Source organism: Myxine glutinosa, chromosome 6, assembly GCF_964187855.1.
Source record: "Myxine glutinosa chromosome 6, kmMyxGlut1.1, whole genome shotgun sequence".
In the NCBI taxonomy this organism is placed as follows: Eukaryota; Metazoa; Chordata; class Myxini; order Myxiniformes; family Myxinidae; genus Myxine; species Myxine glutinosa.
Window position 1 is genome coordinate 105,027,494 of NC_136266.1, and position 15,495 is coordinate 105,042,988.

A 15,495-nucleotide genomic window follows, 5' to 3' on the forward strand; every position below is an offset into this window, starting at 1 on the left:
GTTTCCATGCAACTGACCAGCTGTGGATAATAAAAAGGAGATGCATTTGTCTGTTCTGCACATTTTGGTGCTGGCATGGCTAAGTCTGCCTGTAGTAAAAATAATTCTCTCCCACCAGCAGGTTATTATGGCAGTGCACGGCCCTGGTGGGCTGTTATTTGCCAAAAATACCCTGTCCTTAGCTAGTCAGTATTACGCAGTAATTTCGCAAGCACACCCACGCCTTTGGGCTTTCTCTCTATATCTCTCCCCCCCCCCCCCCCCAATCTCTCTCTCTCTCTCTCTCTCCCTCTCTATTCTTTTGTCTTTTCTCTTCTTTTTGCTTTTCTGTCTCTTATTTTCTTCTCCTTCCTCTCTCTCTTTCTCTCCCTTTTTTTCTTCTTCTCCTTCCTCTCCCTCTTTTTCTTCATCTCCTTCCTCTCTCTCCCTCTTTCTCTCCCGCTGAAAGAAGAATTTTGCACCCCATCCACTTCGTGCCTGATGCAGTCGCCCCCACTGCCCCACCCCTCCCACCTCCCCCCCTACCCCCCCATCACTACGCCACTATTCGTAGGGATATACATATACATCATGCATCAAGAGATAGTGTGAACACTGTATAGGAATTTATTGAGGCCTCATCTAAAATATTGTGTACAGTTTTGGTCACCACTTATGAGGAAGGACATGGTTGCGATAGAGAGGTTACAGTGAATATCTACTAGAATGATTTGAAAGCTAGCTAGACTAAGCTATGAGTAACAGTTGAAGGAGACAAGACTATACATTAGATTGGAGGGGATTTAATTGAGATGTTTAAGATGATGAAGGGTATAAAGTCTTTGCAAAAAAATATGTACGGAATTTTTTCAGCAGAATGGACAGTGATAGGACCAGGGGCCACAGCTGTGACTGAGAGTAAAGACAAGGAGAATTAGGACAGTAATCCTGCGTCATGTAAAGTCTTTTCTTTGCACACCTGAACTTTTATTTACCTACAGGGCCTTAATCTGCAGATTGACGCAGTATTGCTCTCACCTCTGGGATGTTACCCCTGTCTTACACCATGCTCAGATTGATTGTGTAATCCAAGACCTTCAAAATATTGGAATCTCCCAAGATGAATCTGAGTCCCCCTATCATTTTCACATCTCAAACAGGTTGGTGATCTCTCTGTCTTTGACCTCCTCCTTTCTGGTGTTGGACCCTCTGCTCTTTCTGTGCTTTGTCCCTCCTCCCCCTCAGGATTCTGCATGGCACACAATTTTGCCAGTAACCCCCTACTGGTGAAACTCCAAAATCCAGACTCGCTGCTCATCTCCACTCATTTGGTCCTCTTTTGTTCTGTCCTGTGAAACCAACTTTTTCAGTCTTTTCAATCTCATTCTTCCTTCCAGGGCTTCAACACTGCTGTTCACCACAATCTCAGGTCATCCTCAACCATGATCTTTTTTATCACCATTAACCTTACCTTCCCCAAGCCCACCTCTTTCCGAGTTTGCTGTTTTTCCTTCCATTTCTGTGATTGAGAGTTTGTGGCTGTATCCATCTTGTTCACCCCATGTGGCCTTGCCCAGTTCTTGTCCACATTCTTATAGGTAAAGCTAATAGGGATTTTGTTATGTTCATAGCCGGGGATAAATTATATATCAAGAGGTATTAAAAATACGGAACAAGTCTCCCTCTATTTTGTCCCTCAAGCCTGCTGTTGGTGTCCTATTCAACCCTCATGTCCCCCCACTCTACTGTTCTTTACCTCTGCCACGAAGGTGGATGGAGGTTGTGTTTTCACCCCGATCTTCTTGCCTGTCTGTGAACAGGATGTCTCAAAAAGTTGCAGACAGATTCTGACAAAATTTGGTGGACAAGTTGGGTATGTGACAAGGATGAAATGATTAGGTTTTGGTGAAGATCCGGATTCGGATCAGATAATTTTTTAAAAGTGATTCTTCACGATTGAGTTGGAGGGCTAAAACCAATATATAGCATGATATCTCAAAAGGTTATGGATGGATTTGGACAAAAACGGGATGAACAGGTTGGGTGTATGACAAGGACGAATCGATTCGATTTTGTTGACTATCTGTATCTGCATCCGGAAACGAGAGGTTTAAAAAAAAAAAACTTTTTTTACGTGATTCTTCACCATTGAGTGATGGGACTGAAAACGATATTGCATAACATCTCAATGTTTACAGATTATGACAAAACTTGGTGGATGAGTTGGTTAGGCGACAAGAACTACCCGATTAGATTTTGGTTCAGGTTTGAAATCAGCTCTGGCCTATCAGTGGGATACAAAACGTAAACTGTTCAGCCTGGCGGAGGTATGCAATCTACCGTGTACCATTCTAGATTTTTTTATTTTTTTTTTGTATACTGAATCGAGGCTCGTGAAAGAGCTAACATTTATTTCACAAACAAATCAACCAGACAAACAAAATATACAAAAAGAGGGAGCGGAAGACAAGATGGGGAGAGAAGGGGAAGCACACAACCACAACATTTGAGAGCAGGGAGAACTGTGGGAAGGAGAGGGCTTGGGGGGAGGAGGCGTGGGAAAGGGGGTGGGGGGGGGGGGAGAGGTATAAAACACAAGGGGACCGAAATTAGCGGGGGTAGAAAAGATCAAGGTTTTGGATGGGGGAGGATAAGAGATGGTGGTGAACAGCTGTTTTAAAGACCTGGAGGGTGGAGTGGGATTGAAGAGAGTGAGGGAGTTTGTTCCAGAGGTGGGAGAAAAGAGGAATGAAGGAGTGAAGGTGAGCAGAAAGTCTTGATTTTGGCAGTTTAACCATAAGAGGGTTGCAGGCAGATCTTGTGCGACCTGTAGGAATATTTGGGGGACAGAGCCTAGAGAGAGCTGGGGGGGGGCAAGGCCAGAGAGGAGTCGGTAGAAGACGGAAAGACCACCAACCTGCCTGTGGTGAGTGAGTGAAAGGCCCTTGGAGTTAGCTTCATCGCGGGAGATTCCAATGATTCTGAACGCTTTGGTTTCAACAGCGTGAAGACGAGCTAGGTGTGAGGCAGGAGCACCAGACCAGAGGGGAGAGCAGTATTCCATAGAGCTGCGGATGAAAGCCTTGTATGTGGTGAGGAGCTCAGGTGTGCCAAGGAAGGACTTCGCACGACGGAGGATGCCCAGTCGGCGACTGGCTTTGGAGGCCAGATTTGAAATGTGGTTTTCCCAGGAAAGATTATGGCAAATAGTGATACCCAAAAGCTTGAGTGACAGAACTTCTTGGAGAGGATTATTCAGAAAGTGGATGGGAGGGTTGTCCAGTCAGTCTTTTCGGAGAGACATCGTAAGAGTGTGAGATTTATCAGGATTGAAAGACATATTCCATTTGTTTGCCCAGTCTGTGATTTTGTCCAGGTCTGCAGAGAGTGAGGAGGCTGCAGACTGCCGATCTGAGGGATGAGGAATGGAGCGACAGAGAGTAGAGTCGTCAGCAAAGAGATAGAGAGGATTTTCAAGAGAGTCAGAGAGATAATTGATGAAGACCAGAAAAAGCACAGGGCCCAGAACACTACCTTGGGGAACTCCAGCCTGAACAGGAAGAGGAGATGAGAGAAACCCATTCAGGGCCACACGTTGACTACGACCAGAGAGGAAGTCCGCCAGCCATGCGTGGAGATTTCCGTGGATACCAAAGGAGGAGAGTTTGGTGAGCAGAGCACGGTGCCAGACCGTATCGAAGGCACGTGAAATGTCAAGGGAGACGGCTCTAATTTTCTGTTTGGCGTTGAGGACCTCCATCCATTGTTGAGAAAGCAGAAGCAGCATGTCCAGAGTAGAGTGACCAGGTCTGAAACCAAATTGATGATCAGAGATCAAGCCATTGGAGAAGAGGAAAGATTTCATATCTCAAGCAATGATGGATTCCATGACTTTGCTGATAATTGGGAGAAGGCTGATTGGTCTGTAGTTGCTAGGATCTGTTTTTCCACCTTTTTTGTGCAAAGCGGTGATGTTGGCTGATTTCCAAGCAGATGGCAGATGACCTTGAGCAAAAGAGAGGGTGAAGAGAACAGAAAGAGGGAGTGAAAGAGCGGAAGAACATGATTTTAGGACCCGTGGGCTGATGCCGTCAGGACCAGTTGCAGAATCAGAGTCGAGGGTTGACCAAAACTTTTCCACCTTGTCAGGAGGAAAGGACACAGAGTCCAGGAGCAGCTGGGTACGACTGGGTACGGTGGGTACAGAGAGGGATGGGTTTGGGACACAAGATTTAGAGGCAAACACAGAGTTGAGGCATTCAGCTTTTTCACGTGCGGAGTCAGCCGTTAAGCCGTTTGAGGTGAGGGAGGGGATGGAGGGGGAACAAACACCAGAAACAGATTTGACCAGACGCCACCAGGATTTGGAAGAGGGAGACAGATAAGAGAGTTCGGTCTTGAGAACGGTGAGATATTGTTTCCTGGCTCTCCTGAGGGTGGACACACACTTGTTTCGGGCTTTGTGAAAGGAAATGAGATTTCCTTCCGTTGGATTTGCTTTCCAGGAGACGAAAGCAAGTTGTTTCAGGGCAACAGCCTCACCACAAGATTCCATGTACCATGGACGGGAGGAAGGGTATGACAACTGAAGACGAGATGGGATAAATCTGTGCATGAGAGAGAGCAATTTACTTTGAAAGAATTCCCAGGATGAGTTGATGTCAGAGGCGGTAGAGATGGGAGACCAGTCCAGATGATTGATGGCTGCTTGAAGACCGTGCCATTTGGCCTGAGTGAAATGCCACTCGTCGATGCTGAGGAGGCTCTCTGAGAATGGTCAGAGAGATGTCCACTTTGACAAGCACATGATCAGATGAGCCGATTGGAGCAGAAGAAGAGCAGCAGACATTTTCAGGGAAGTTCGTCATAACCAAGTCCAGAAGAGAAGATGCTCCGTTGACTGAGATCCGGGTCAGGAATTTGACAGATTGTGTCAGTCCCAGTGAGTCGCAGAAGTCCTTTGCTGAAGAGCCATGGCTGGTGAGAGAGGTACCCACACCCAGCCAACTGGCATGGTGACAATTGAAATCACCACATATGAGGAAGAGAGAGTTGGAATGGGTAGATAGAAGTTGGTCCATATTATCATACAGCGAGATGTAGATGGAGTCATCACTGTTTGGTGGACGGTACAACACACATATGAACAAAAGGTGGGAGCGAAGGGAAGCCGTAGCCAAAGGTATTCCTGGGGGTGAGGTGGAGAGAGGGCAGTGGACGGCGAGTGAGGAAGAGAGTTTTTTATAAAGATAGCAACCCCACCTCCAGGACGAGCACCCATGTGCAACCCCACCCGGAGGAGGGAGTAACCTGGGAGAGATACCAAGGCATCAGAGACATCATGAAGGAGGAAAGTTTCTGTTAAGCAGATCACATCTGGTTTGTCAGAAGCAACCTGTATGGAGAGATCAGTTAAGTTTGAGCGAAGGCCCCGGATGTTTGAGGTCCATACCGTTAATGAAGAGGAAGGGGGAGCATCGGGTACAGATCAGGGGGGGGGGGAAGGGTAGGGTAAGATGTGGAAGAGGAGCAAGAGGTAGGGAGAGCTGTTGAAGGTGTGCCAGAGATTTCAGAGATTTCAGAATCGCTTGGAGAAAGGGAAGAATGGGGCGGACAAAAGGTTTGATGGAGATTGGGTGAGGCACAGTGAGGTGTTATTTGAGGAGGGGAAGAGCGAGGCAGAAGGTTGGGGGAGATGAAGATGAAAGTTGGAAGGGGGAAGAAGCAGGGAGGATGCTTTGAGGAGGAGGGGTGAGAGGGGAGGAGCGAGGGAGAGTCTCGGAGGGGAGGGGTGTGGGGGGAGTTTAGGAGGGAGGGGAGGGAAGGGGCAAAGGGGGAGATTTGAAAGGGATGGGTGATGGGGGGGATTTGGAGGGGAGGGGGGATGGGGAAGTTTTGGAGGGAAGGGGGGATGGGGAAGATTTGGAGGGGAGGGGTGAGATTGGATTTTGAAAAGTGTACGATTCATGGGAAACGAACATTTTTTGCAAAATGAGTTTGAGACCTTCGAGTCAAAAACACGTTTGAGGACGCTGAAGGAGGGGTGGAGTTCTGGATAGTTTAGGGAATGTAGAAAAGAGGAACTGTAAGAGATGGTATTATATATATATTTTGGAATGAATAGATTTGGTGAGCAAGACGAAAGCATCCTTTTGTAGGAGAAGAAGAAAAAGGTGTTATAATATATGAGAGAAAATAGTTGTTCAGGGGAGAGATTATACATTTCTAACCACGTGATCGCGTGATCGCGAACAACGTGAACGAAGAACGAACGAACAAATAAGAACAACAAATAAACGAATAAGACCTGAGAAGGAAATATTTTTTGGGGTTTTTTTTTTTTTTTTGAGTAGAGATATTAAACAAGGAGGTATGGGGTGAACGACTGGGACGAAACAGAGAACGAAAATAATTGCAGCGCATTCGACGAACCGCTGAGAGAAAAACAAAACCACAAGGTCGGAGACGGTACGGTAGCCTAAGCCTACGAGTACTAGGCCTCAGAATACTCGATACGCATTAACCGACGATTGTGTATACATGTACGAAAAATTAGCACCGAAAATTTTCCTAAAGATACGCTATAGGTACACACACCGAAAGATAGATACAGTCTCGACAAAAACACAATTGTGAAAGATTACTTAGCTTCGAAAGCGTGAGCGCATGGAACAGCTTCGAAAAGACGTGACCTCGCCGTGATCTCGCGATGGGGAGGATTTGGAGGGGAGGGGGGATGGGGAAGTTTTGGAGGGGAGGGGGGATGGGGAAGGATAGGGATAGGGATGACATGGGGAAGGTAAGGATAGGGATGACATGACATGGTGGTGCACTGCTTGCCTAAAGCCTTGGTGGGAAGAGTGTGAAAGAACAGCCTCTGGAAGGTTTTTTTTTTCTATCGAGGGAAGAAGTGAGGACCAAAATTTGTGCTGTTATATCCTGATCCATTCCATGTTCTAGCTTTTCCACGGGTCTCAACACTATACAAAAACGAATTCATTCTCGTGGCAAAGATGGAAATGACCTTGTGATGTTTGTGCTTAAAAGATAAGCACTGCATCAACCAATAAGGGTACGATGCCTCTTCCACTACCAGGTACGAGTACCGTGTCGAGATGGTGCATCAGGCCTCGAGTGATTGCAGCAAGAACATAATTCGCGAGTTTGCTTCTGACTTTGAAGTGGGCGAGTGTTGGGGTTACAACCGCTTTTTTCGCCTGGATTTGCTGGCCAGCGAGGGTTATCTCAACACCGGCGATGACTGTGTTGTGCTCAGGTATGTGCCTTGCTTTTTGTGTTGTTTTAGCTGTTCAAAATGATTGGGATTAAAACTTCAAATTCCGATTTAAGCAATTAAATGCAACTGTGATTTTTTTCCCCTCTCTCTTAAAGGGTGAGGCTCATGAAAGAAGAGCAAGGTTAAATTGATCGTGCGGTCGTGTGGCAATAATTGGACACACCTAGCAAAGGAATAAATGAACAGGAAAGAGAGAGAGCACGAGGAGAGAGGTCCATCCACATCTTCCAACAGGAAGGTCCAAACAGTACACCTACAAGTAAGAAGGTTGAATTACTATGGGTTAATGGGAGTAATAACGATTGTAGGTAAGGATAGGGATGACATGACATGGTGGTGCACTGCTTGCCTATAGCCTTGGTGGGAAGAGTGTGAAAGAACAGCCTCTGGAAGGTTTTTTTTTTCTATCGAGGGAAGAAGTGAGGAGCAAAGTATTCGAGGTGTGCAGTCAGCCTGGATTATGGAAGTTTAACCAGGACACGGTTACTGGAAGAACACATGCATCGTGGAATTGTTGGCTCGTGTCAGAGGTTAAAGAGAATAGAGGGAGCAATGCTTCAGAGCAATGCAATGCTAGATAGATGGTTGAAAACACACCACCGACCTGCCTTGTGCTTCAGCCTCATCATTGGACATTCCAATAATGTTGAGATTCTCAGTACTCCTCAATCTAAGTATTAGGCCGTGAGCTGAGTTGTTCCATCATTCACTTCCGTTACATACCTTAGGCAAATAAGTGCATTTCATTTCGAATACTAGATCATCATGTATTATGTCGAAATCTGCAGTTCCACACTCAATATTCCACCACAAAAGGTTATTATTTATCCCCAGGACACATTCTCTATTTGCTATTTGTGCTGGCCTGATCACTCAGTGCAATGGCAACATTAACCAATCAAATGCAGGTGGATTAATTTACGGCGCTATTTTATTTTCGGCACGAAATTCTGGCCTACTCGGATTGCTGGAGGAGGGAACGTAAACAATGCGGCGTCTGATACTTTTTTTTTTTGTCCAAAATAAAATAGTAGAAATTTGATTGAAATCAAAGAGAAGAGCTGGGAAAGAATGTGAAAGTTTACATACTTCGGTTTATTCATGTAAAAACACCAAACAAGGCAGTCTGAAGATTGCAATTTGTATGATTCACATTGTAAAATGTAAAATAACAGTAAAATAACAATAATTACATCATCATTGCATCAAAATAAAAACAACACCATTTTAAAAAGATTTTGGTCTAAACCAATAATACCATAACCATTGCACGTTTAAAATCACAAAATATACAATAAAAGGTGGCCAACGTACTGTGGAAAAATGGTTATGAAAACACACATGATGTACAAAAATTAAACGTACTGATGATAACGGGTTCAATAAAGCTGTGAGGTGCGGAATGGTTGACTTGCTATACCACAACGAAGGACCTTCCACAACGAAGTGACTTAATCCTGGACCTTCCACAATGAAGAAGGTCCAGGATTACGGCGTTTCATTGTTGTAGGCAGTAACGAGATTGAGATTGATGGAAAGGAGGCAGCATTTCACGATTACGCTCCAATTTGTGGAGAGTTGTTCCAAACCATGTGAGAAGTTTGTCTCTGCGCTCTGATAAAGGAGGGATGTCAAGAGACACAATATTTTGTTTGTACGAGTTGCTGTTATAGATTGTTATGCAACGGATTGCACGCTTCTGCACTCGTTCAATCACGACACTGAGCTGATTTGCATGATCTTGCATTTTTCAGGTTTAGGTCGCATATTATTTAATTGATACCACACACTAAGAGCATCCATGTGCATTTGCATTGTAGTATGTTGTGACCTGGGAACTACTTCCACCAAAGTCAGATCATCGACATACTTCCATCTGTAATTTGTCATCTATGCTGCATCGTTGGTCATTGTGAGGAAGAGAATGGGACCTAACTTAGTCCCTTGCAGCGCACTCCACATGTGCTATCCAAGGGGTGGGAGGTAACTCCCTTGTAGCGAACTACTTGTGAAAAATCACACAAAAACTTCAGATAGTTGGGAGAATCGTGGGTTTAACCATGACTTCAATGAACTTTTGGACCACTTTGGTGTAATTTATAAGGTCAAAACCCTTCGTGAAGTCAATTGCGTAAATGCTCACATGATGGCCCGGTTGGACGATGCTTCTGTGAACTACATCGAGTATACTGACAAGGTCGTGGTTGTTTGAACTACCCTTTATGTTGCCAATTGAACTGGGTCAATGTGAGGTTTGAGGTCCACCATCAGCCAGTCCATCAAAAACTCCTCATAAACGCTGGAAAAAAAGAAATAAAAATAAAACTGGAGTGACTGAGATTGGTCGTAATTGGTTGTACTAGGTCACTATTGGGGCACTTTGATACAGCACAGACCAAGGCATTCTTCCATCTGTTTGGGTAACGTCTTCTTTGTAAACATTTATTTAAAAATGTAGTGAGTGGGCTTGATACCTCATAGGAAAATGCTTTAATCAATTGGGTCGGTACATCGTTCGGATGAGGTGCTTTAGACGTGTATACACCTCATATCTACTAATCATTGGGGGAGGGAAAGGTGCGGGAAAACAAGGACAAGCTGGAAAGGTCAAAAGCAAGTTACTCTGTGCAAATACTAGCGAAATGTGTGTTAAGTTCATTAACCAAATCATGAGATGTCATGTCTGTATCTGGCAATTGGAGAGATTTATTTTTGAAACCAATCAGATTTCTAATTTGTTGGTGCCATTTACCAGGTTCCGCTAGTTTCAGCTGTTCAATCTCCTGTTTATAGAATGTTTTTTCGCATTTTCTATTTCTCTTTGAACTAAATTGCGAAGTTGTTTGTATAGAACATTGTTGCCATGTTTATATGCTATGACCCGTTTTAGTATCAGGTGATAAAGATTGTTGTTGAGCCATGACTTGTCTGTTGATTTGTGCCTTATTATAGGTAAGCAGGCACACATTCAGCAAATACTATGCTGGATCTCATATCACTACGTACATAGAAGGCAGCGACTCCTGCGTATTCTGTACGATCTTGATGATAAAGATGAAAATTGAGTAGTTGGTAACAAATGGACGGTTTATTTGAAGAAAACCACATCTCAGTTACTGTCACGAGATGGATCTTGTTGTGATGTGCAGCAATAGTCGCTTCAAAGTCGTCAAACTTGTGACAAATATCTAGCATCAACTAGGACAGGAGTGCTGCTGCCAAGGATGGCGCAAGTTGATGTACCTTCTTAACATTGCGCAGAATCCGTAGCCTGTCAGGTGGACGATGTAGCTGGTTTCGTAGATGTGGTTCAACTACTTGCATCGGTCGTCGCATATGGCGAACTCTTTGATCAACCATATGCGCTGCCGCCTGGAATGGGGTTGCTGTACATCGTGCTGCACACTTGACTCTGAAGGGCCTCTGAAGGGCACACACTGCCTCTCATGACATGACTCTCAAAGGCCGGATCTGCCGGATCTGCCGGATCAGAGAGGTAGGACGACGAATGAGCGAGCAGGAACGACGAAACAGGCCATGATCAGGCGAGCAAGCACAATGATCATATAGGCAGGATGAGGAATAGCCGAAAAAGGAACGACAAAACAGGCCACGAACAGATGAGCAGGAACGAGCCGGTATTGGGTGCAACCGGAAGTGACCAGTGGCCAGTGAAGAGTTCGCCTCAAAATGGGCTGAGCTTGATGACGAGGAAAAAGTTACTTCTAGCGAGCTTTTCCAGTGTGAAGGAACGTACACACAAGAAAAAAACGTTTCCTTCGGCCAGTGTTTGAATTTGAGTCAAATTAATTTTCATAAGATGGTTAATCTCTTTTCCTGCTTGTTTTGAGGCCATTGGGATCTCGATGGACGTACGTATTTGATGAACATTGAATAAGAATCAGGACTGTGTTATCATGATAGTCATGTCATTAACCCCTGCTTGTTTGTTATCCATCCCCTAATACATTCTATCATACCTGCTATTCTGGGGTTTTCAGAGCAGTTAACTGAACAGTTGTTGGTTTGAGATTAAATTTTCTCATTGGTCATTCTCATTCTGATCCTGTTCAATATATACACTACTATTATCAAATGAAAGATCAATAACTGCATTGCAGTCTCCAGGAGGAAGCCAGATAGAATGACTTATAGCAGAGGGGTTGAATACTTATTGACTGAAGACATTTCAGCTTTTCATTTTTAATGATTTTGTAAAAAATTCTAGAAATACATTTCCCCATTGACATTATGGGATATTTTACACACACACACACACACACACACACACACACACACACACACACACACACACACACACACTTGAAGCTAAAGTGCCAAAATTGTTCCAGTGATAATCGGGGCAACGGGAATGATGAAGAAGAACCTCACGGAAGTTAAAAAACATTCCTGGGAATTTATGTATTAAAGTAGCAGCAATTTTCTGTCCGTCATTTACTCCCTTACTCCCTCACTCTCTCTCTCTCTCTCTCTCTCTCTCTCTCTCTCTCTCTCTCTCTCTCTCTCTCTCTCTCTCTCTCTCTCTCTCTCTCTCACTCTCACTCTCACTCTCACTCTCATTCTCATTCTCATTCTCATTCACTCTCTCTCTCACACCATTGGTCGGCCAGCTGGCATGACTCCACCCACAACAATGTCATTAGTAGGAAAGCTGACTCGCCCACTCGTAGTTTCGTTCTCATGCAGTTCAGGCTGAACACATCGTCGAACATGTGCTATTCACAATCGCCATGCCCGACCTTTACATTGCTAAAACCTAAACTTCCAGGAGCATGCGAGGCAGTGCTTCGTTACGTATACACCACCCACAAAAAGAGGGTTTTCAGTTCCACAGTGCCCTGCATATATTGCTACAAATAAACTACAATTGGAAGCTGTCCGGGGCTCGGTGATGATTCTGAAGAGAACCTCAGAACAAAATTTTGAGAACAAGAACACTTCACAGCTTGGTCCATGAATCACAATTCCATACTGAAACTGAGGTGGATGCACCGATCGTCCTGGAGGGACCTGGGAGGACTCGGTTCCACCTTTTGAAACCCACATGTGGCGAAAACAACCAACGACAAAAGCAGACGGGCGTTGCAATAGTCCCGCAACCCCTTTGGGGCGAGACTAACAATACGGACCAGTGGATCACAAAGCAATGAAATTATGTTCATGCCAATGCCCATAAAACAAGATATCTGGGATTAAATCACAAAGGGGCTGTCTAGTTTGCGGTGATGAAAATCTTAACATGGTGGTGATTATCGCTGCCGAAGTTTCTACTTTATTTTAGAGTTTGTTAGTATCTTATCTTTTGTTTTGAAAAGCACCCCCGACATCAAGTTTGATGGGTGTTGGCCAATTCACACCATAGTCAATCAGAAAACCTAACGCCACTCACTCCCAGCATCCTGCGGCTGAAGATTCTTTGAATCAAATCGACCATCCTACTTCCAGTCTATAAAACATCACAAGTCCAACCTCAGCCAAGATACAGTTTAAGTCGAGTGGTTGAAGGAGATTGGGCGATGAAAGGTGTCGATGTAATCACTGGAATGGAGTCTTGTCTAGTGGAAGTTGACATGACATGCAATTTCAAGAGAAGGATCTTGCAAGGGCATTTTCTGATGGTTCAACAAACCCAAGGTGCTGGCATCAATTGCAGTTTGATACAAATGTTTCGACATACCTTTTCTAACTGAACAACCTATTGGTGCAAATTGCCCCAAGTTATTAGTCCGTCCCCTGCACAGCAATGGTCAAGCGGGGTTTTGTAATCACGTTTGTGTGTGCGCGTGTCCGGGACCATAAAATTTTACCATTTCAGCTATTGTAATCAAATTTTCACCAAAGCTTTGTTATGATAATACGGAGAAGGCAAATTAATATATTTTTCAAAAGATCAAAGGTCATCATCACCGAAAATCATTCATTTTCATCCAATTGACCTGAAATTTAAATTTACCATTTGATTTTTGTCATCAAATTTTCCACAAAGCTTTATTATGAGAATATGGAGAAGGCAAATTAATAATTTGGTCAAAAGGTTAAAGGTCAACATTGCATAAAACTGCTAATTTTCACCCGATTGACCTGAAATTTAAAGAAGTTGCACATTGGGTCACCAAATTGGTTCACCAATCAAAAGCTACAAGTCGATTTTATATTAATTTTTTTCGATCAAAAGGTCAAAGGTCAACATTGCATAAAATCACCAATTTTCACCCGATTGACCTGAAATTTAAAGAATTTTCATATTGGGTCACTGAATTGGTTCACTAATCAAAATGTAGGAGTCGGTGGTTTTTTTAATTCAAAAGGTCAAGGTTGTATAAAATTGTCAATTTTCGTCCAATTGACCCGAAATTTTACAACTTTGCATATTGGGTCGCAGAATTGGTTCACCAATGAAAAGCTAGAAGCTGATTTTATTTTTTTATTTTTTATTTTTTAAATAAATAAAGATCCAAAGCTCAAAGGTCAAGGCAGCATAAAATCAATCAATTTTAATTTTGTAATTTGTTTAACTTTTCGTTATTTTGAGCATTTGGAAGAAGAAGAAGGCGTCAGCATACAAACGGATGTGGATGGGCTTTGCATTTTCAGATGCTTTCTAGTTTGTATTTATGACGACTTCTAGTTTTCTTTCTAGTTTACAATGTACCAGGATTAACACCAATTTGTACCATTCACTGTTTGTCCATTCTCTATAATTTGCCTTTGCTTATATGAATATGTAAGAATTGTTTATTTCTTCATATTTGTGAAGAGGTGTTTATATTGATGTTTGGAATATCAGGTTCCAGGTTCGACCTCCAACTTTCTACCAGAAATGTCGTGACCAGCAGTGGCATTTGGGCCAGCTGGAGACTTCTCAGACAGTCTACATCCAGCAGATAAATGATCTGAAGGAGGTCAGCACGCATTCAGTGGTTCTTTTCCTTTGTGTACATTGTGTTTTTAAAATGAGCTTTTAATTTATTTGGATTTGTACAATTGAGCATTATTATAGGACTCTTGGTGTGACATAATGGAGCATTATATTATTGAGTAGTTCCTCCCGCCCCCACCCCCCCCCCCCCCCCCAACTTTTCATTGTCGTGATTTTCAAGGGGCACTAGTTGGAGGGATGTTAGGGAGGGGGATTGAGGGTTGAGGGGGGGAGTTAGGGGGGATAACTGATGGGTCATACGCATGCGAGTCAATAGACATTTCGGAAGCCAGAGGGCATTTGATGATTAGTTTTGAACACTACGGCTGTAGTTGTAACGTTTTGTAAACTACAACCTCTCCTGGGCAGACCATGTATTAAAGCTGGCTTCCAAAGTAAGCTGCAGTCTGGGCATCTTCCATCGTGCTAAGGTTTTCCTTAGTAAATCAGAACCTTCCACAGCCTATCCATTCTAACTCTGTTCTTCATCGGCGACATCTTCAACTGTCACCGTGCTAGCTGGCTGGGTGCTAGTACTGACGTGGCATTGACCAGCCATGGCGTTGCAGCTAAGACCTTCTGTGACTGTGGGTCTGACCCAATTTGTAAACTTCTAGGCTCAGATTTCTGAAAATGCATTTTGCATTTCCTCCCTCCTCGTACTGGTAATGACTAACTTTCCATCTAATCTCTCCTGTTCCTCCTCTGCCCCTCTTAGCTCCTCTGACTATGCCCATGTCAGAGCCCATATCTCTCTGGCTGTTGTAAGGGAGTAAACAGTACCCCATCCCACCGATAGGCAGACAACTCCCGATCTGGAAATTATTAGATGCTTGTCTGATAAAATGGTACATGACATTAAATTCTCCAGAATCTCAGTCTCATCCTTTCTTTCCTTCCTTTCCGCATCATCAGGATGAAGATTACTGCACTGTCCCCTTGGGAGAAATGTCAAACAAACCCTCCTAATTATTCCCATGGTCATTGGCCATTGACTGATAGAGTTTCAGTCTCTTGAACCTCTCGGCCTCCCCTTAAACCACGATCGCTCCTGGGCAAACCATAGAGCAAAACTCCTCTGGCCTCCAAAGTTGGCCACAAAGAGGGTATCCTTTGTCATCTGAAGGCTTACCTTGAAATATCACAACTACTTGCAGCCTTTTTTCCCCCATTTATCTGTAGCTCAATAGCATGCTGATGCCCCATAATCACATCGGTCTCTCCTCGATTATTTGGAATCTAAAGCTCTCTTTATGATTGGAATCTCCTATGATGACTT

At 43.9% G+C, this 15,495-nt stretch overlaps 1 protein-coding gene across 1 annotated transcript in view; it reads left to right on the forward strand.

Moving 5' to 3' along the window:
- TRIM37 (tripartite motif containing 37) overlaps positions 1-15,495 on the forward strand; it is a 181,506-nt gene that overhangs the window by 107,996 nt on the left and 58,015 nt on the right. The window contains exons 14-15 of the mRNA XM_068102237.2: positions 7,076-7,255; positions 14,085-14,199. Of these exons, the coding sequence (XP_067958338.1) occupies positions 7,076-7,255; positions 14,085-14,199 (295 nt within the window). The remainder of the gene's footprint in view (positions 1-7,075; positions 7,256-14,084; positions 14,200-15,495) is intronic.